This window comes from Oculina patagonica, chromosome 2, assembly GCF_052425735.1.
Source record: "Oculina patagonica isolate OP01 chromosome 2, crgOcupat, whole genome shotgun sequence".
Classification (NCBI taxonomy): domain Eukaryota; kingdom Metazoa; phylum Cnidaria; class Anthozoa; order Scleractinia; family Oculinidae; genus Oculina; species Oculina patagonica.
In genome coordinates, this window is record NC_135759.1 from 15,072,493 (window position 1) to 15,092,749 (window position 20,257).

Genomic DNA, 20,257 nt, shown 5'->3' on the forward strand with positions numbered 1-20,257 from the left:
CTCTCGCCTTACGATGTTCTACGCTTTTGGCGCTCCGCGCTTTAGCTTGCAAGAAAACGCCTGTTTTGCCGCCGAGTGGCTTGATAAATCTAATTATTGCTTGTGCTTGCGTTATCCTGGGGTCAATTCACTAAAACATTTTCAAGTGTAGCTTTTGTTTTCAACGTCTTAAACAGCTACAGTTGTAAATTACACTTGTAAATGTTTTATTGAATTGACCCCTGGTCTACAAGAACGACGCAATCATGAAAGAAAGATGTGTGCTTGCGTCGGCCAATTTACACGACCGGTGTCTACTGAACGCGAACTTCTGTGCCGTACATGTAAACCAGTATTACGAAGAAAGTACACCAATACAAACAAGCAAATCAAAGGATTTAGTGACTTATTATCTCTTTACTACCTAATGCAAAACAAACTAAAAACAGCCTGACTAAAAGAGTAAAAAATTGCGTCTCTCTTACAAAAGATTCGCCTCATTACAGTAAGGTTTCTGTCTTTTGTTTCATAAATATTATCTTGCAACAAAATATTAACTTTTCAGCAATTGTCAAATATATATTATACCTATCTCAGCACTCTTTAAAGTAATATATCTTTACAACTTTGAGGTCTGATAAAATACATAAGACCTCACTCTGTACAAGTTTTAAAAATCTTTCTCTATGTACAAACTATTCGCTATTGAAACATACAAGCTGTATTTATGGCCCTATTGCAAAATTAAAATTCTAAAATCGATAAAACTAACGGGAGATTCATCCTCCTAAAATTGTCTCGACCCATTTTCGCGCTATCAATGAAAATTGACGCTTTAACCTACATTACTATAAATACAATCAATGTCGCATATCTTGCGTGCTTATCTACGAAATTCTCTTCATAAAATAGCTGTGTCCAAGAATCATTGGCACCAACGAAAAGGAACCATGTTTGTAACATGCGCGGTGTCTACGTTCGACTCAGTCCTTCAAGAAGACGTTGCGACCTTCCGAATGCTACGCGTCTTCCTGATTCCAGACCACTGTCAGTTTCCTGAAAAAGAAATGAACGCTCGCAAAAATCACTCAAACATCTTTTTTGAATTTTGTTACCATTAGTTTGGGTTGCGGCCCAAATTTGTACAAAATTTTAAAGGAATCCGAGGCAAACTTCTCGCTTGCTAATCGGTATCCAGCCTTCACTCGAGTACCACTTAACAAAATCAAACCGTTAGCTTTGGGTTTTATATGATCTATGTATGTTTTGGTGGCTTCTCAAAACATTAAACAATACTCCAATGCGCTCCATTCTGCATTAACTGTTGTTGATACAGTATTAAACTACCATCATGATGCATATCACTAGATGACAAAACCAGCTCTTTTTCTAAAAAGGTTTCAGTTACACTCATAAGTATTCAACAATTGTTAGAACAAGTAAAGAACTATTTTGCTTAAGTTGGAGCCCGGGGGGGGGGGGGGGTACTCCATATAATGGCCTTTACGGGGAGGCTCCGCCCGAAAGGGGTACCTTTTTCAGGCTTCAGGTATATAAAAGGGTAGGGATTTCACAAGTTTAGGTATATGAAAGGGTATGTAAATCCGTGTTTTAGGGTTTTAAAAGGGCCTTGAATTGAAATATTTCGAACAGACGCACTTTATGACTGTATTATTTTAATTTATAAAGCGCAACATGAAAATGACAAGAAAACGTCCTGTTCTAAGTCTATGCCATTTCTTTTCGGTATATGAAAGGCGTACCTTTTTTTCAGTAAAAGGTATACGAAAGGGGTACAATTTCTGTAAAAATGGTATATAAAAGGGTAAGGGGTAAGAGCTTGGGGCGGAGCCTCCCCGTACGAAACTTTTTTGAGTGCCCCCCCCCCCGGGAGTTGGAGTTTCTTTCCTAACATTTCACTGCTTAACGTACCCCGTCGGTGCGTTCGTCAAGAAAGCTTCCTGGCACGAGTCCCAGCTGACCATTCACGTCAGCGTGATAGAAACCATCAGCACGCTGAAAAAAAAAAACACGCACTTGTTCTTCAAATCAACATTATCAGTGTTTCCTAAAAAATAGCTGTACTGCTTGATAGTCTGGCACTCGTGTTAAGACCAGGGTTCGTATCCTTTTTCACAAACAAACAATTTTCCAGGACTTTTCAAGGACTCAGATTGATTTTTCCAGGACTCCAAAATTACAATAACCCTTTCACTCCCAAGATCTCGATATTATTTCTCCTTAATGTCTGCCATACACTTCTTAAAATGTTAGTTCTGAGAATTCAGTTGTTACTTGAGTTTAACAGATTTCCAGCAGTTTCCAGAAACGGTAGCCATTTTCCAGAACTTTTCAGTCCTGGAAAATGCCACAATAAAACTTCAGGACTTTCCAGGTTTTCCAGGACCCGTACGAGCCCTGTAAGACATCACCGCAATCAAAACCATTCTAATCCTTCTCATTATCCACCTTTAAGTCGTGAACACACGTTTTTACAATGCTGTGAAGAAACAAGCTACTATTACGAACTACGCTATCACTCAACCACACCATCACAAGAAAATTCCCAAGTCATCAATCTATCTTTTTTTAATTCTGTGCATAGGTGCGGTCTTATGCAGAGCAAAAACTAGCTAGCACAAAAAATTTTCATGGTGCAGTTAGATACGGAAATAATACAGAAGTTGCTCACTGCCGCAGGAGGAAAGAGAATCAAGAAGAATCAACAAGCGTTCTCCGGTTTTTCACCTCAGCATCTTACACTGTTCAGCACAGTTTCTACTATCATTTAAAAATGATTTTAAGCATACCATTTCTCCCACAACAGTAATGGTTTGTCCTTTCCTGAATGAAAGTTCGGAATCAGGGTTATCTTGTGGCGACTGTACCTCTGGATTGTAATCATACAGCGCAACCATCATCTGATCAAGGAAAAACGAGATTCAAACGATTTTAGAGCGATTTTCGACTGAGTGTCCTAAACCTAAAACCAAAGTAATCACTCTGGCCGATCACAAAGGACACAGACAACCCAGTGAACCAATTAAAACTCGAAGCAAATACATGTAGCCGGCACGAAGCGGGGGAAAACGTGTGTGAGTAAGTCAAAAGGCAAAACCAAAGCAATCGTGAATTACTTTCGACACTCAGTAAAACTAGCTCTAATTTCAGTGCTAAATGGTGAACCAGACAAGGCAGAATATTCGAAGGAGTAGTAAACGGTGGCAGGAGTGGAATTGTCACGTGGACCAAATCACGATTGGCTGTATTAGCCGAGTGGATGCGAGACTAAACTTGAAACAGGTTGCACGAGTTCTTTTTATACAATTTGAGGCGAGGTCTAAGGTAGTTAGTTGAATTGCGATGCATTTTGTTTGAAGTTAATGACACATGCACATTACATGGAGACATGTACATCTTAGTTCTTACGCAAAATACTCTCCCTTTTTCTTGTCAGAATTCGGTTTTCTTGGAATTTTCAACCCATAATAATGAAATTCTGAAAGCGACACACCAACCTTTTTTCTCAGCTGCACAGGATTCTTTGTTAGGACTGCTGGTGAACCACCACCGCCACTGGAACTGCTGCCGCCCGAGAACGGCCGCGTGGGACTGGGAAGGGCTGCTTGTCGCTTCTGGAGACGGTTTTAAAATAGTCAGATAAAATTAATTTTAGAGAAAGCCGTCAATTTATTTCGCTTAATTTCGTTGTAACATTTTTTTAACATGCCCGACTTTCAAAACAAGTTGAGTTTTCAAAGACTAGTAAACAGACCTGCAAACTTGTGCAAAAGGAAATGTATAGAGTATAGCAAGAAGTTAACATGGTTAAATGTTAATAATTAGTTTGTGTAGGATTGCTAGCGATTACTAACCTAACGAAGAAACGTGCGCCCAGTGAGAACATTTTTTAAGGGATGGTCTAATAATGCTCGCCTGAAGCAGGATCATAAAGTTGACTTACCTTGGCGGCTGCTAATCTGCGAGGCGAGGCGACTGCTACTTCCTCTACAAAGTTGGATGGGATCAGTCCTTTCTTGTTCTTAAGCTGTTGAGGCGAAAGGAGGAGTTAAGAACAACTAACAAGCAGGAAAGACAACAACATGAGCAAAAGTTGTTTTTGGCAAATCTTTATTGAAGTACCTATGACGTTTGCTGTTCTTATTATCTAACAAGAATGCAGACGGCAACAACAGAGTAAGAGTTCTTTTTGGTAAATTATCGTTAAAGTACCAATAAAAACGTTTGCTTATCCACAAATCCATTGAAAACGAACTGCCAGAAATGCATCGATTCATAAGATCTTCGTATCAATGGGCGTAAAAAGATTTTCAAGGCAAAAGTAACAGTACCTTTCCTACATAGAAGCCGTCCTTTCTAGAAGTATCAAACACTCTCAGAATGTCTCCTTCTTTGAAGCCGAGTTCAGTAGCAGGATTCGGGTTTGGTGAACTTTTGAATGGATCGTAGTCGTACAGGGCCACAAACTGTTCAGAAGAGAAAACAGAAGAACAATATGAACATTAATACATTGTCATGCAGACAACAGACAAGAATAAAGAAAGCCAACAAGTAGAGATATCTTGATATAAATCCTTAGAACCAATATGAGGACGACCAATTTACAAAATTTGAGACTAGTTTTAGACGAAACTCGAAACCTTTTTTATTTCTTTTTGTGCTGGGAAAATACAAGTGAATTAAGAGTCTACATTTAAAGCAACTGGTAATGCTGTTTATAATATACGTATTGAGATTTTCCCACTGAAAAGCCGCTAAGTAAATTTTCGTTCGCAAACCGATGTAAACCAATCAAATGGCGCGTATCGCTTTTTTCACGTGCGAGGAAAATGATACGTTCAATCGGAAGGCGCGTATCATGTTTTTTGACGTGTGAGACATATCAAGTTGAAGTGTTCATTCAAGGCTAATTGGCGGCGTTTCGCACACAAGCCATTTCTTGGCGTAGCTAAAAAGCTATTTTTTTGCAATCATAATTCCAACGTTTACCTTGAAACAATACCACATGGAAAGTGCTTTGTACGGTATTTATGCACTCGTTGGTTTGTATCAGAAATCTCAACTCGTTCGATTTCTGATACTTCACCAACTCGTGCGTAAATACCGTACGCGCGCACTTTCCATGAAATATTCTATATTTGTCAGATTGTCGCAATTCCTAAAGAGTTTTTTTCAACACTTTATGGACTAGATTGGCCAAATTTGCGTCCCTGAATGCTAAGAGATAAGCGATAGCAAAGGAAGAGACAAGCTAGATGCGAAAAAATGCAACTCAAACTTACCGTTCTATATTGCTGTTCGTCTCCCGAATCCTTTGGGGAAAAAAAGAAAAGCTTATAAACAATCAGTTCCTTTTTACGTGTTATTTACCCCTAACGTTTTTCCACTTTTACTCAAAAAAATGCACGTTTTAAAAAAAAACTTACCTCAAATGACTCTCCGTATGAATCCTGCAAAAAAGGAGAGAGTTTTCACATTAAGTATTAAAATAGTGTATTCTTATGGATTGCACATTTTGATCAATTCTCTCGAACAAAACGTTTTCTTACCAGTAAACTTGCTTTGATTGTGTCACTAAACGTAGCTGACACGGTTTCAGATGAGCTGCCATTTTCAGCCACAGTTTTGATGCTAAATTTGATGGGGGAATGGAGTTCAAGATCTTCGACCAAAGCCTGATAAGAAAAGTGAAAACAGGGAGGTTACAATTAAAGTATAAAAAGAAAACACTTTTGTACAACAAAAGCAAATCACATAACTTGCAGGTAAAAAACAAAAACAAAAATAGCAGTATCGGGTCATATTTATCGACTTTGTCTCCAGGTAGGGTAACTATTCACTTGATTTTCATTCCCCTCTAGTAACTCCCTGTGGGAGGAGAAGGGTAACTGCGTTGTGTTTTGGACGACACACTTTACTCTCACTCTCACAGTGCTTTTAAAAAACAAGGTGTATAAATTGGTACTGCCAAATTAATGCTGGGGGTAACCCTGCAATGGACTAGAATCCCATCTAGGGAGGAGAAGAAATACTCCTAGTGGCTTAATGCTGCCGGAACAGGGAGCAGCTCCGGCCTGATGGGCCACTAGGCCCAAACGCAGACTTAATCTGCCATACCTAGCAACTACCAAGAGAAGCGACTACTTACAAGCGACAATCCTTTCCGTGTGTTCTCACTCCCCCTACCTAACAAGTAGTTTAAAATGATCTTTTTCACTGTGTCGTTTCATACCTTGGCCATGTAAGGGCTTCGGACCTCTAGTTTGACGTCACTGCTTGCATAGATCTGCAAAGGAAAAAAACACCATTAAACACAGTCATCATGTTAACAGGAAAGGGAGGCGGAATCCACTGCATGTGTTAAGATGCACTTACAGGGTTCTTTAACGCGAAACTTACCTTATATCCCTTTACAGTGAGACCGTTGTTTCTTCCAAACTCGTCCATTTCCGGTAGTGTCCAGCCCACCAACATGGCGTCGTGGTTTACCGGCCGAATAATTCGAAAGTTACTTGGGGGACTGGGACGAACTAAGAGAAAGAAAAGAGAATGCGGGCATTAAACAAATCAACAACAACAACAACAAAGACAAATTAAAACAAAACATTAACCTCGTAAATACGGATACCTCAGCCTCAGTATTCCTACTCTTTTTTGGGCTGAACAGTTGTAGCTCAGTCAGTCTTAAATTATTGAAGAGGGCCTTTAATGAGATACCGAAAACATAAATGACATGTACCTTTCTTGGATCGTGACTTGTTGGAAACAACAGGAACGATCTGTTTTGAGGCCGCGGGTGGCAAAGATGCCTTCACTTGTTTCTGTGGCGCCACAGACGAAGACTGGGTCGAGGTTACGGGTACCACCGCTGAATTATTTAAAGGACCCAGCATCGCCACTTCCGGAGATGGCTTGAATCTTGTTAACCCTACATTAGGTAGAGGGCTGCTTGGGCCGCCGGGAAGATGCACGTGACTCGGTGGCGTGCTAAGATTGCCGGGAAGATGCAAGTGGCTTGGAGGCGTGCTAAGGTGGCCGGGAAGGCGAACGTGGTTTGGTGGCGTACTAAGATTGCCTGGAAGATGCACGTGACTTGGAGGCGTGCTGAGGTCGCTGGGAAGGCGCACGTGACTCGGTGGCGTAAAATTACCTAGCGCCTGCGTCGGTGACGGGAAGCCGTTAGTGATACCACCAGGGGGAGTGAGCATGTGTGTTGAAGAAGCTGTGAACATAAGAATAAATACGTTTTTAACCCACCCGCATTACAACATAACGTACTTTCTTTTTGATGAAGAAGACGGTCGTGTATTAAGATACCTACTAACTATTTTTCTTTCTAAATCCAGCTTTAAACGTTGTAAAGGCGAGGGGAAGGATTACTTGGCGGTGTTACCAAATGGAAACGAGGGAATGGTGACAAAAATGTCCCATCCATAAATGGTTTTGATTGTTCACAGTAGAGCTCTTGTCCTATTCTCATTCAACGCGCGCATACTGTACCTCAAAATAGCATCTTCAACTCACCTTTCGGTTGTCCTCGAACTTGAATGTTGTCCAGCATTCCTAAAATCTGCTCGGGAGCTCGGCTGCTTGTCTGGTTAAATGATAACAACAATTGAAAATTAGAAGTATGGTTACTTCAATTTTCTGGTAAATTAGGAGTTTAAGAAGTTTGTCATTCATTTCTAAAATCCGACAATGGACTGGACTTACAGGCTGTAGGAAGGATGATGACGAAACTTCCTCCACCACATGACCAGGAACAAATCCTGTTTGACCTGAAATAACAGGTAAAATAAACTCGAATTACTAGACAGTATGTCTCTCAAAAAATCTCCTGAGTTGTGTGGTGAGGGGGCGACTATAAAATGTGTTAGAACATCGATATAGAGAGCAATTAGGGACCGGTCATTATTTATGTAGAGGGGGGGGGAGGGAAAAATATGTTGGAAAGATCAAAATTTCTGTAAGGCCCCCCTCCAGGCCATGTAAGTAGCAAGTGACCCCCCCTTCTTTATTCAATATTTACGTGATGACCCCCCCCCCCCCACCTCATATCTCCCTTTATATGCCTCAAGTAATTTATTATTAAAATTATGCATGTTACATACAATCTTAATTGCACACTTGTTCTAATTCAAAAAGGCTGGATCAACACTTAGTCAACCAAGGCTTCTTTGCTATGGATACTTGTCCAGCAATACGGCAAATTTTTGGATGAGTTATTGTATAGTAAACATACCTCTATTATTAACTCCTTAACTTTGGAAAAGTGGTAGTTTTTAAAATTATGCTCTCATGGTGAACACAAATGTAATAACCATGCAAAATATAATTCCTTTCCAATGATTTTCCTAAAGTTGTAAAGGGATTACTTTGAATTCTTGTTTCATAAATATCATGTTTTATTACTTCTTGGCTATTGCAGTGATAATCATTTTGTAAAAAGAAAATAATTTCAGTCAAACCAGATATTAAAGCAGATTATAAAGGTCTGGTTTCTTTATTAACTAAAATTAATTTTAAGATAACAATGGAGTTTAGAGTGAAAACAGTATTTCTGTAAAATACAAATCACTAAAGTTGTACATAATAGTGGAGTTTAAACAAAAGAAAACAATAGAAATAGCATAAAATTGTACAATTTAGCATCTCACTGTTTCACATATGGTGTTTGCACTGTTCTATTTAACTGTTTTACCCACCTCAAACTGCTTATCCCCCCCTAAACTTCTTTATAAAAAAATTTTAGCCCCCCCTCTTGCCACTCTGAAATAGCCTTGACCCCCCCTTCTTTTTTTCCCTCCCCCCCTCTACATAAATAATGACCGGTCCCTTAGGTCAATGAATTCTAGAATCTATCAAAGAAGTGAGCACAATGTAAGTTATGAACACAACTTAAGCAGTGGCAGGCCTGATTTTTTCAGGCTTTTTTTTTGCGACTGCTTAAGTTGTGTTCATAATTGCGAGGATCTTCTCTTCATTTATTCTTCATCCGCAGTTCAAATATATGATTTCATATTTTCATAATTTCATAACCAATTCACTTTACATGTATATCAATATTATACGGAGAAATTCGATCTTGATCGCTGATAAGGATGGCAAGTTCTCACCATTAAGATCAACGCGATAAAACCCATTTACATCCATGTCTCCAAAAGCTGTCATGATGTCACCTTTCTTGAGTGACAGCTGATCTCGAGAAGGCCGTCCAGAGACCCCAGAATGGAAAGGATCGTAATCGTGTAGGGCCACCATGCACTGACGTGGCTCAGACCCTGCAGAAGAGGCCCCTGATGAGGGTGTACAATGGCCACTAGACGTGTTATCTCTGTATAACTGCGAAACCAAAAACAAACACTTAATAAGTTATCTTTTGCTACCAGGTGAACATTGTATGTTGGTAAAAAACAAAAATTGTAAATTACATGCACGAAATAGGTTTGTACGGAAATTAATTGTTTTCCTGTTTCGTGGCTTCTGATTAACACTTTTAAACTAAACCTTGTTTCTCGATTGTTCACGTGGTCAAAGTTTGTTCATAAAACTATCAGTATTCGAATTGATTTCTGCGATAGGAAAACTTTTGCAAATCTTTTTCCATTCGCGGGAGCAACAAATTAAAATTACACTCAACAAACAGCTTTTTCAAAACATGACTCATGTTGACATTAAAAGGGTTTGTCACTGAGTTTGTTTATTGTTTTTAGACGTTTCGGCTATTTCTTAACCCTTCATTAGTAATAAAAGCGAGTTAGCTGTTACACGACGAGAAGAATAAGACATCACGTCTTTTAGACACGTTCGATACACTCAAAATAGCTTTTACACGAATTCCCCCCTTTTTTTTAAATTTCCAGAAAATCGCGAAATTAAATAGTCGCTCAATCTTGCGCGGAAAAAATAGCTAGAATTAGTAGCCGCTAACATATATATTTCGAGGACGAGTGAAGAGGTTCAAAGAGCGAAATATATTTCGAACTTCCGCGATTTAACAGTTTTATTACCAGTTTTAATGAACATATAGCTAAGACGGAAATCAATGTTCAGTAAAAAGAACAAACTGCTTTGAAATCGAACAAACATTTGCATAGCCAGAAAGAACAAAGTTACCGGCATCAATTTTTTTAAGACCTTTTTAAGTCTTCTACGTTTAATGGTCTTCAATTTCGGTTTCTTTTGGGGTGAGAGGGGGGATACTTAAATTTACGAGTATTAAATTTGACCGAGACAAATTTTAGCGAGTACTAAATTTAACGATTCTCGCCCAACTCGCTAAAATAAGTAGCCGCTAACAGTCGTTTAAGGTATAAAAATCTTGTTCCTTTTTTTTCAAACTGTCCTCCCGTCAAAAATGAACGAGAATTTCATCTTTCGTACCGCCGTAAAAATTACATGTCAGAATAATTCCTTTTGAAATTGATACGACAAGAAAAACCGACACTGTAACTATAGAAAACATTAGGAATGAACTAATTACAATGGAACACGTCAGAAGGAAAGTGTGATAAGTGTCCTATTAAGGTAAAGTGATAGCCCCAACTGAAATCTTTCTCTAAGAGTCCTTTGTGATTTTTTCGGTAGTTCTCTGCCATTGTAGTTATGGCAGTTGTTCAGGTTTGGATTTCGCTCGTACGCCGAAGCACACTGCTGGGATGTATATCAGCTTTGTGCGTCATATGTCTTCTTTTCGTAGTGCGCTTTGACTTCGAAGTCATTGACTCTTGGAACAAGTCGCATCGCAGTGGCTACGTAAATGAGAGGTAATATAAGTTCTTCCATTCTTAACTGAGCAATATTTGGTGACCGCCAAAAAAGGAAGCCTTTCCCCATTGAACGAGAGTTCTTCAGGCTGATAATAGTCTACCTTATTCTCACTAATTTTCGCGCGTACTTAATTTCGCGAAAATTCGAGAGCTGAATTTCGCGAGTATTAATTTTCGCGATTACAAGAAATATTAGAGGAAAAGTGTATTAAATTTCGCGATTTTGTCAGCGTCTCATGGATCAGTTGTCAAAGACTAAGGAACCACTGGAAATACACAAAGGTCTGGCTCAATGTAACTACAAGGAGCCTGCAAACGGAAACTTTAGTGACTGTGCTAAAGAGGTTTTAAACTAATTTACAAGCTCGAAAAGGTACTCAGAGGAAGGGTGCTAGTCAAAAACAAGAAGGAAAGATATTTTTAAAGGTAGATAGTTGAAGTTCCAAACATTTAAAATTTTTATCTTTTTGATATCAGATATGGTATTACATGTAATTTTCGCGTGTTTAAATTTCGCGCAATGTTTTTTTTCGCGAGTACTTAATTTCGCGATTATTTTGAAATCGCGAAAATCGCGAAAATTTCGTGTCCATCTTCTAATTATAAACTCAAACAGTCAAATTTTTAATATTCCTTGAATCTTGCCCGTATTGAAAAGGGACTTTGTCGTCATGATATTAAAACAGATGATGATTGCCTCTATTGTGGCGAGCACGACCCAATCGATTGTACATTTACTGAATGCCAATTTATCATTAGTTACGAGAAAATTACTCCGCCCAAAATTACTTTAAGTGACAAGTATATACATTACTTACGACAAATGTCATAAGTAATAAGTTAAGCAATATATTGTGATGTTGTACTAAAAGAAACATATGTAAATATGTGAGACATATGCAAGGTAATGTAATATAATTTAAAAAGGCTAAAAAGGATAAAAAGTCATTAAAGTTCTTAAAACCAAAACGTTTTCGACTTTAGGTCATCATCAGTGATAAATAAACATTTACATTCAACTTGGTTTTGTGTTGTTATGTAATTCCCGCGGGGAACAGTTTGGCGATAAAACAGTGCACCTGTTTATTCAAAGTTGGTTTCTCGCAAGCAATCAACAGGCCTTCCATTATTTTGCGTCGAAAAGTTTTTTTTTTTTTTTCCGTGAACGCGATGTTCCATGTGTATAGGTGATCTGGATTTTTTGCGAGGTGGCGGGTTGGCTCCGAGTTATGGGTCTTATTCTCGTGCTCTGCTTTTCGCACTGCGAAATCACGTTTTGTTTCGCCATATTTGCACACGGCGCGATAGATTACATTTGATTTGTGATATGTTGCAAGGAACATACGAAAGTAAGATTGGTGGCAAACGTAAGAAACGTATGTTAGAGCAGAAAACAAATGTAAGTGAAATAAGGTAAGTAATACATAAGACAAAGTAAACATAAGTCGTACCGAAAACAAATAACGTCAATTAAAAATAAATTTCCTGTACTGATTTTTAATTCCAATTATCCGCCATCGCCGTTTCTTCCTTCACCCACGAAAATAATCATAAAAGCCATTCAATAAAATTCACAGAAGGTTGTGGGACCTTCCACACTTAAGGCGGCAGCTTAAAATTACAGAAACCTCAGCAATAATGGACGAATAGTGTAAAACGCATCAAAAACTGACATGTAACACCTATAAATCCAGCGAGAAACTTCTTTTACTTGGCGATTGAAGAAACACAACTTTCTATCTGCCTCATTAGTATTCTTTATTTAAGGGATTTTTATCAGTACAAAGTGAATACACGTGATGCATTATCGTTGATTTGACAGTCCATGGGATTATGAATTATAAGTGAGTTTTTGAACATAACTTTATTCTGTTTTCACAGGTCAAAAGCTACACGCGGACCAACTGAAAACCTGGATATGGTCCATAAGTGCTCTCCGATACAACACGTTCTTTACCTCAAGACACACAAGACAGCATCCAGTACGTTAGCCAATATTTTTTACCGTTATGGCGACTCCCGGGACCTTTCATTTGTTCTTGGTAAAGGCACATACATAGGTTGGCCTGAACGCTTTCAGCTCTCACACGCTCTCCCTTTTGATGGAACCCGACCGAATTTTCTGTGCACTCACACCAGGTTCAACAAAAGGCCAATGAATTTTCTTTTCCCAAAAGAAATCAGTAGATACATAACGATCATCCGAAACCCTGTGGACCAGTTCGAGTCAGTTTTTAACTACGTGGGCTTTGGCAAAGTTTATGGTTTCGGTCAAGACCCAACCGAATCGTTGAAAGCGTTTCTTAAGAAAGGAATAGAATTTAAAGATATGTTCAAAACCCCAGCAACTTGTTTGGCCAGAAATCCCATGTCGTTCGACTTGGGTTTGGGCTACAGGTTTTACCAGAACATTACTGCTATCAAAGAGTATATTTCGTTTCTGGAGAAGGAATTTGATTTGGTTTTGATCTCCGATTATTTGGATGAGTCTGTGGTGTTAATGAAGCGCTTACTTTGTTGGGAATTCGATGATATCCTTCACATTAAAACCAACAAAAGAATTGACAAAGAAAGGGCTGTTGGCTTGAGCGACGACGTCAAAGAGAACATCAAAAGATGGAACAAAGCCGACACGTTACTTTACCATCACTTTAACCAGACATTATGGCGCAAAATAAAAATGGAAGGGAAAGGTTTTTATGACGATCTTGCAACTTTTCGTCGCAAGAAAGAGGAAATAAAACATTTGTGTTTTACCAACGAAACAAGTGATCAACTATTCTCATTCATAATTATGACGCGGAATTCAGAAGTGCGTGGATTACATAACCCCATTTGTTTATAGATAGTTGTGTTAGGTAATGCTTAATCACCACGTGCACAATCGCCGTATTTAAAGATCCCTTTGCTTAGTTTCGGGGCATTTCGAAAGAGATACGCAAGCCGGGAAGTCCGGGCGAATTTTCTTATACTCTCGCGCTACGTCGCCGAAGCCCAACCACGTGCTTTAGTTTGTTTCGTCGTTTATTTTCTCAAGTTCATGGCTGTACCTACCCTGCCTCTGCTGTTTAACCTAAAGATTTACACTGCATGTCCATTCTCTGCCGCTTCGCAAGTTCCACATCATGCCGGAGTAGCGGGACAACGCGTACAGCAATAGTTTACTCGGTATTTTAAAACATTTTTATGTGTTTTTCTTTTTCGCTTGCTTATCCGTTTGTTTATCCCGTAGTGTGTTTTATATCTACGTAGTTCTGTTTATAGCAATTTATTACCATATGTGTTACGGCTGTAGTAGCTTACGTTCGCTCGTGTGTCGAGCAAAGATTGGCAAACGCCGTGTGTCGGCTGTAGTAGCTAAAACGTTCGCTCGTGTGTCGAGCAGAGATTGGTAGACCCCGGCGCCGTGTGTCGGCTGCCCGGTCGGCTGTAGTAGCTATAAAACGTTCGCTCGTGTGTCGAGCAGAGATTGGTAGACGCCGTGTGTCGGCTGTAGTAGCTAAAACGTTCGCTCGTGTTTCGAGCAGGCACTGGCAGACGCCGGGTGTCGGCTGGTAATAGCTTAACCGTTTGCTCGTGTGTCGAGCAGAGACTGGCAGAGGCCGTATGTCGGCTGCAGCTAAAACGTTCGCTCGTGTGTCGAGCTGAAATTTGCAGATGCCGTGTGTCGTGTGTCGAGCAGAAACTGTCAGATGCGTTTGTCGGCTGTAGCTAAAACGTTCGCTCGTGTGTCGAGCAGAAATTGTCAGATGCCGTGTGTCGGCTTTACGTTGCTCAATGTTTGCTCTTGCGTTTAGCACAATTTGTTACACGCCGTGTCGGTTTTAGTCTAAAGGTTGGCTCGTGGGTCGAGCTTAGTTGGCAGGAGCCTTGTGTCGGTTTTGTTTAAAGTTTGAACTGTGTATTGTGGGTATTTGGCAACAATCATGTATCGACCATTCCGGGGGGGGGGGGGGGGGGGGGCACCCTGTATTTTAACTGTTAGTGTGCTAAGTGTTTCGTTACGGTATATCTGGCTGGAATTGTTTTGCTTGCATGTCAAGAAAATCAAGTAGTTGCCGATTGATGGACATTTGTTTCAGAGCTTACTGGTGTCAGTAAGAGTGTTAATGAGCTTAGGTTTAAAGTGTTTACGAGTTGGTTACGTAAGGTTTGTTACGTAACCCATCCCAGTGCGGAACTTTATTGGACAGGTATCACGCATGTTTGTTTTATGGATCTGTGTATCTCTGTAGGTTCAGTGTTTAAATTTTCAAAGCTCGCCGGTTGGCCGTTTTCATCCACGGAGTTTAATGTTTTATCCACGTTTAGACACGAACAACGTGGGATATATGGAAGTGATGTTTATCCTTTATTTTTCCCCAAGCTAGAAGTTTTTTAATTAAAATTCAAAATATTATAAAAAAAATAATTTTAAACAGTCCACCCCCTCCACTGGCCTTGTCGCGATCAGAAGGGTAATCTCAGTTACGCCCTATAATCCGTTTACGACGGATTCCTGGTCCGGCTTGGCTAGTGGGGTTTTTTCCCTTTTGTTCATTTTTCGTTTGTTGTCTTACGTTTTCCTTTCTGTAACAACAATGGTTTTAATCTGCCCGCCTTAGGTATTGGCGATTTCTTGAAGGAGTTTTTTCTTGAATCTCCTACTCTCATTATAAGCCACGATCGAAATACATGCTATGGTGTAGGGAAGTAACCCCACTAGCCTGGCCGGGCCTCTCGCATACCGGTTGGGGTTTGAGGGGATTTTTGAGTTTTGGGGAGAAGGTGTATTTTTGGGGTACTCTTTCCTATAAATGTGAAGATCTTTTGAGTTTGTACTGAAGCAGCAAGGTGCGTGAGCAGCCGAAGGCCACAATCTTTTCCCATACCTTATCCACGCCGGACAATGAGCGGCATAATTAATGAGTGAGAATGGTATACTATTCTCATTCATAATTATGACGCGGAATTCAGAAGTGCGTGGATTACATAACCCCATTTGTTTATAGATAGTTGTGTTAGGTAATGCTTAATCACCACGTGCACAATCGCCGTATTTAAAGATCCCTTTGCTTAGTTTCGGGGCATTTCGAAAGAGATACGCAAGCCGGGAAGTCCGGGCGAATTTTCGACCCTCCCACCTCCCCTTCGGCGACGTAATAGACAACTATAGTGCTTTCTCACCCTGTCACTCATTGCCTCGGCCACAATCTTTTCCCATACCTTATCCACGCCGGACAATGAGCGGCATAATTAATGAGTGAGAATGGTATACTAGTTTACCCCAAGAAGTACGTAAAGGTATTAAATTTAAAGCAGAACCTATCAGGAGAAACGAAAGTGAAATGTGAAAGAATGACGAGATTTGAAAACTTGTATCTTGCGTATTTAAGAGAGAAACGAGAATCAAAATTAAGAGGTATTTTCCGTGCAGAGCCAGAGGAAGGCGTGCAAGAAAAAAAACTTAGTTGGGACGTGGCAAACGAACTAAGATACGATCCTGTTTAACACGAACTAACAAGCAAACAAACAAACAAACAAACAAACATTGTAGCAGTAGACTGCACTAGAACATGGGAGAGGGGGGGGGGGGGGGGGGAGGGGGAGACCAGGGTAAACAAAACTAAAGAAAAAATGTTTAGAGCCAGGCACTTAACAAGACTCTCGAGGGAGAGAGGTTGCAAAACCGAAATTGTAAAATAACGAAATTGTAAAATAAATATATTGTTACGTAGTCACAAAGCTTCAACTCCTACATCCCACTACTAAATAAATAAGAAAAACTGAAAAAAGCCACAAAGAAACGAATGGCATGACAGCGATGTCAATCTAAAATGGTCGAACTCTGTTAGATTGTGTCCTTGAAAACCATCTTTTCTCTGCATTCGGGAGGGTTCAGGCCAGTTCCTCCAAGAGGGAGGTTTTCCCTGACGGGCAACTGGCACGCAGTTTTAATCTAAACCGTTTCGATTGTAAAAGTTCTGAAACTTCACGTTCGCATCAATAAAGGGGTCTGTTGTTTGCCTAACACTGGGAGCACTTAGTACAACAGCCAGTTCCCCTATTTAACAGCAACAAGTTGTGTGATCGATTTATTGTCTATTATTGCTACGATAGGGAATAGGAAAAACCAAATGCTTTATCGCGTTCTGCATAATTATCTCACCTGAAGTTCACTGGCTTTGTGCGAAGGAACATCTTTCAGTGGGTCTCTGCGTGACCTCGATAAATACTCCTCGAGCGCAAGATCCGCGTCATTATCGTCCTCAACCTCCTCCACATACAGACTAGGAACCAGGCCTCGTACGCCATTCACGTCCGCCTCGAAGTACCCATTGATGTCCATGTCACCGAACACCGTCAGGAAGTCCCCTTCCTTGAGTTTGAGCTCCAATTCAGGGTGCTCACAGGCAGGCGACTTGTAAGGATCGTAATCAAACAACGCCACAAAGCGCTTGGCTTTTTTGGTTCCAGGGGGTGAAGGTTCGAACGACTAAAACAAAGAGAGAAACAAACTGTTTAGGAAAATAACTGCGGCTTGCATAACATGTATGACACAAAAAGTGTTCCACTACAACATAGTTAGTAACTATGATTACAACTTACTTTGGGTGAGCGTCGCGGAGACTGCTTTTCAAGCCTGCTTTGCAACCTTTCTTCAACTAAATCCTAAAACATAACAAACCAGGGACAAAATAGTTAACACACAAAACAGTGTACAGTTAAGTACGAAAAACAACATGGAGCGACTTTCGAGAGAACAGGTTGAAAGTAGTCACGTTCGTTGCTTGTTAACTAGCTAAAAAGCACTAAACGGACTAGTTCTAATCTTTCACAAACCTCAGGGTGTCGTTTAGCTATCTTTCGCTCTTGCTCCCTCTGAGCCGAGAGTTTTACGAAGTTCTTCGGCGAGTAACCGTAGCTTCGGATCTTCGACATGTCGTCGAGAGCTGACGTTGCGATGGAATGACGTAGCTCTCGGATTTCTTCGCTCAGTTTGTCCACAAGTTCGTCTTTTTCTTTGCACGCTCTTTTGAGTAACGAAATCTTGGCCTGGAAGTAGCAAAGAAAGAAAAGGAGAAAAAATTCGAATAATTCTTTGTGTTTTTTTTTTTTTTTTTTATAGTAAGAAATAGATAAAGAAGCAGACAGACAGACAGAAAGACTGACAGACAGACAGGTAGACTGATGGCAGAAAAACACAGACAAACACAGATGGACAGATAGTCACTAGTCAGTCAGTCAGTCGGTCGTTCGGCAGTCAGTAAAAGACACAGACAGACAGACAGACGTCAGACAGACTAGTTTACCTTTAGAGTAGGTATCTGCATCTCAGCATCATCTTTTTGTCTATTGGACTCTGCTAGCTGCGAATTAAAGAATAAACACCTCAATTTAGAAGAAAGTACTGTCTATATTACAAGTTTTTTCTCAGCTCGACGATAAGTAGTGTTCCATTTAATTTGCTTTCCACCTCAGGTCGTTAGTTACAATCAGCGATAAATTACTTCGCATAAAGATTTGAAGGTTCATCCTGGCTAATTTGGGTTGGTTCGTCTTCTTTAATTTTTTTTTTTAACTAAACGCCGATTTTTGAAACTTAACTGCAATAGGGTTTAACACTCTACTGGAATAATAACAAACCAAGTAAATTAGATTCCGTTGGCGCTGAAATGTCAATAGCCTCGAACTCAGGCTAACTCCTGGGGTAAAGCTGAGGGCGCGAGGCTTCTGACATTTCAGGCTAGGATCCCATGACTTTAACATACTGTACCTACCTTAATTCGTAAAGAATGGAATCCATCTTCTAATTTAACATGATCCCTATGTAGGAATTAAACACTATATTTAGCGAGTTGCTTTTGTTGTTTTTCTTTTAATATGCTACGCTCAGATCTGACATGCAAAATCCTCATATCTTTTTGAAAAAGAAGATATTAATTAGATATTATTACAGCGTATTGTACTTGTGGAGTGCTCACACTTCTTGCCAAACTTGGGACAAAACTCAAATTTTGTTGAACTGGGATGGCTTGATTAGAATATTTGAAGTTTCTTGAGCTGACCCAACATTCATAAGTCTGATTTTTTTCCTAACCAGTGACAGTAATCAAAGTTGAAGTAAGATCAAGAAGAGGCATTGGTGTCACAAGTGAAAAATACCTCACTTGTTTTACACCAAGTAGGAACTAATCTTATAATTCAACGCAAGCCCCATACCTGTTTAGGTCCTGTAATTCCGCTACTTGGTTCTCAAGCGAGTTTCGTTCTTGTGTTGTTATGGCGAGCCGTGTCTGCATCTCATTTCTTTCTTTATCCATTTTATCCAGCTGTACTTGCAGGAAGTTTCGTTCATGTTGGCTGTCGTGCATCTTTGTTTGGGCAACCTTCAAGTCCTGTTCTAGTTCAGCCAACTATGAGTACAACAAGAAATCAAATCAAGTCAGTTATAGATCGCTACGTTATGTCGTATTTTTAAAGTTTTATATTGTAGTTTATGCACACATATTCCCACTGGTGTTTGCATTTTACACATGGTTGCTACAGACATCAAGTTTCAATTTTCCCTGACTATTCCCTGATAAAAATGATATTTCCCTGACCAAGTAAATACAACATGTCAGATATAGTAGCGGCCTCCAGACTCCGCTTCCAAAAGAATTACATAGCTAAAATCACATTGACTTGATAATGTTTCTTCCAACCATCTGTGGTATTAAATCAGAGGCGTTATCATTTAATTTTCCCTGACTTTTTTCAAAATGTAAATTTTCCTGACATAAAGGAAAATCCCCTGACTTTTTCTTGACCTTCAAGTATTTTATTTTCCCTGACCATTTCCTGATCTGTGGCAAACCAGTTTAGCGGTAGCTGGTACAACAGGAATAAAATTAAGATAACTGAACTCTAAAGAATACGGTTAAAATTTATTTTGGGAGCTCGAGGGAGCAAAATTCCTCTGGAAATAAGACCACAACCGCCCCCGAAAATGATCCCATCGAAAAAGCCTTTTTAAACAGAAATAAGCTCAGGGTTGCTTTCACTGACACAAGCCGAGTACACCAAAGATATCAAGTCTCCTTACTCTAGAATTCAAGGTGGTATTCGTCTTTTGCAAGATAGCGCATCTGTTTTCTAAGTCATCTTTTTGCATCTCCATCAGTTTGTTGTTTCGTAGGAAGTCGTTTCTCTCGGATTCCACCACTCGGCCTTTTCTCAACAGATCATCTCGTTGGTTTTCTACGGTCTTCATTTTTTCGACCAAGTGGTTTCGATCTTGCTCTACGATGTCCATTTCTTGTACTTGCGCCTGAAAAACCAGGCGACAAATATAACGTTTACTTGGAATTTCTGCTGAAACATTTGCATACCGTAAAATTTCCGGTTATAACCCCTGGACTTATACAACTTAGTAAGGGGTTTTGGGTGGGCTTATAAATGGAGGGGCTTATATTTCGGGGGAGGGGGGGGGGGGCTTATAAGCGGAATAAAAAATCGTTTTGAAA

The 20,257-nt window shown here is 39.9% G+C and overlaps 2 protein-coding genes across 3 annotated transcripts in view; one reads left to right on the forward strand and one right to left on the reverse strand.

Moving 5' to 3' along the window:
• Positions 1-356: 356 nt before the first annotated feature.
• The window catches only part of LOC144643107 (uncharacterized), a 66,521-nt gene continuing 46,620 nt past the window's right edge, over positions 357-20,257 (reverse strand). For both annotated transcript variants that reach the window (XM_078502251.1, XM_078502250.1), the window contains 22 exons: positions 19,837-20,061; positions 18,972-19,165; positions 18,530-18,575; positions 18,062-18,118; positions 17,592-17,804; positions 17,358-17,420; positions 16,918-17,244; positions 9,117-9,342; positions 7,714-7,778; positions 7,525-7,594; positions 6,740-7,222; positions 6,400-6,530; positions 6,233-6,286; positions 5,550-5,675; positions 5,427-5,450; positions 5,283-5,312; positions 4,332-4,466; positions 3,944-4,027; positions 3,498-3,614; positions 2,790-2,900; positions 1,912-1,995; positions 357-1,035 (listed from right to left, as the gene is read on the reverse strand). In XM_078502251.1, the coding sequence (XP_078358377.1) occupies positions 952-1,035; positions 1,912-1,995; positions 2,790-2,900; positions 3,498-3,614; positions 3,944-4,027; positions 4,332-4,466; positions 5,283-5,312; positions 5,427-5,450; positions 5,550-5,675; positions 6,233-6,286; positions 6,400-6,530; positions 6,740-7,222; positions 7,525-7,594; positions 7,714-7,778; positions 9,117-9,342; positions 16,918-17,244; positions 17,358-17,420; positions 17,592-17,804; positions 18,062-18,118; positions 18,530-18,575; positions 18,972-19,165; positions 19,837-20,061 (2,949 nt within the window). In that variant the 3' untranslated portion in view covers positions 357-951. The remainder of the gene's footprint in view (positions 1,036-1,911; positions 1,996-2,789; positions 2,901-3,497; positions 3,615-3,943; positions 4,028-4,331; positions 4,467-5,282; positions 5,313-5,426; positions 5,451-5,549; positions 5,676-6,232; positions 6,287-6,399; positions 6,531-6,739; positions 7,223-7,524; positions 7,595-7,713; positions 7,779-9,116; positions 9,343-16,917; positions 17,245-17,357; positions 17,421-17,591; positions 17,805-18,061; positions 18,119-18,529; positions 18,576-18,971; positions 19,166-19,836; positions 20,062-20,257) is intronic.
• Positions 10,673-13,614, forward strand: LOC144638123 (galactosylceramide sulfotransferase-like). The gene is made up of 2 exons (XM_078497309.1): positions 10,673-10,766; positions 12,651-13,614. The coding sequence occupies exon 2, from the start codon at positions 12,688-12,690 to the stop codon at positions 13,612-13,614; it is 927 nt and encodes a 308-aa protein (XP_078353435.1). The 5' UTR covers positions 10,673-10,766; positions 12,651-12,687.

What these genes read in the sequence shown, in the direction of transcription:
- LOC144638123 (XM_078497309.1), top strand. Translation starts at nt 12,688, where the DNA reads ATGGTCCATAAGTGCTCTCCGATACAACACGTTCTTTACCTCAAGACA.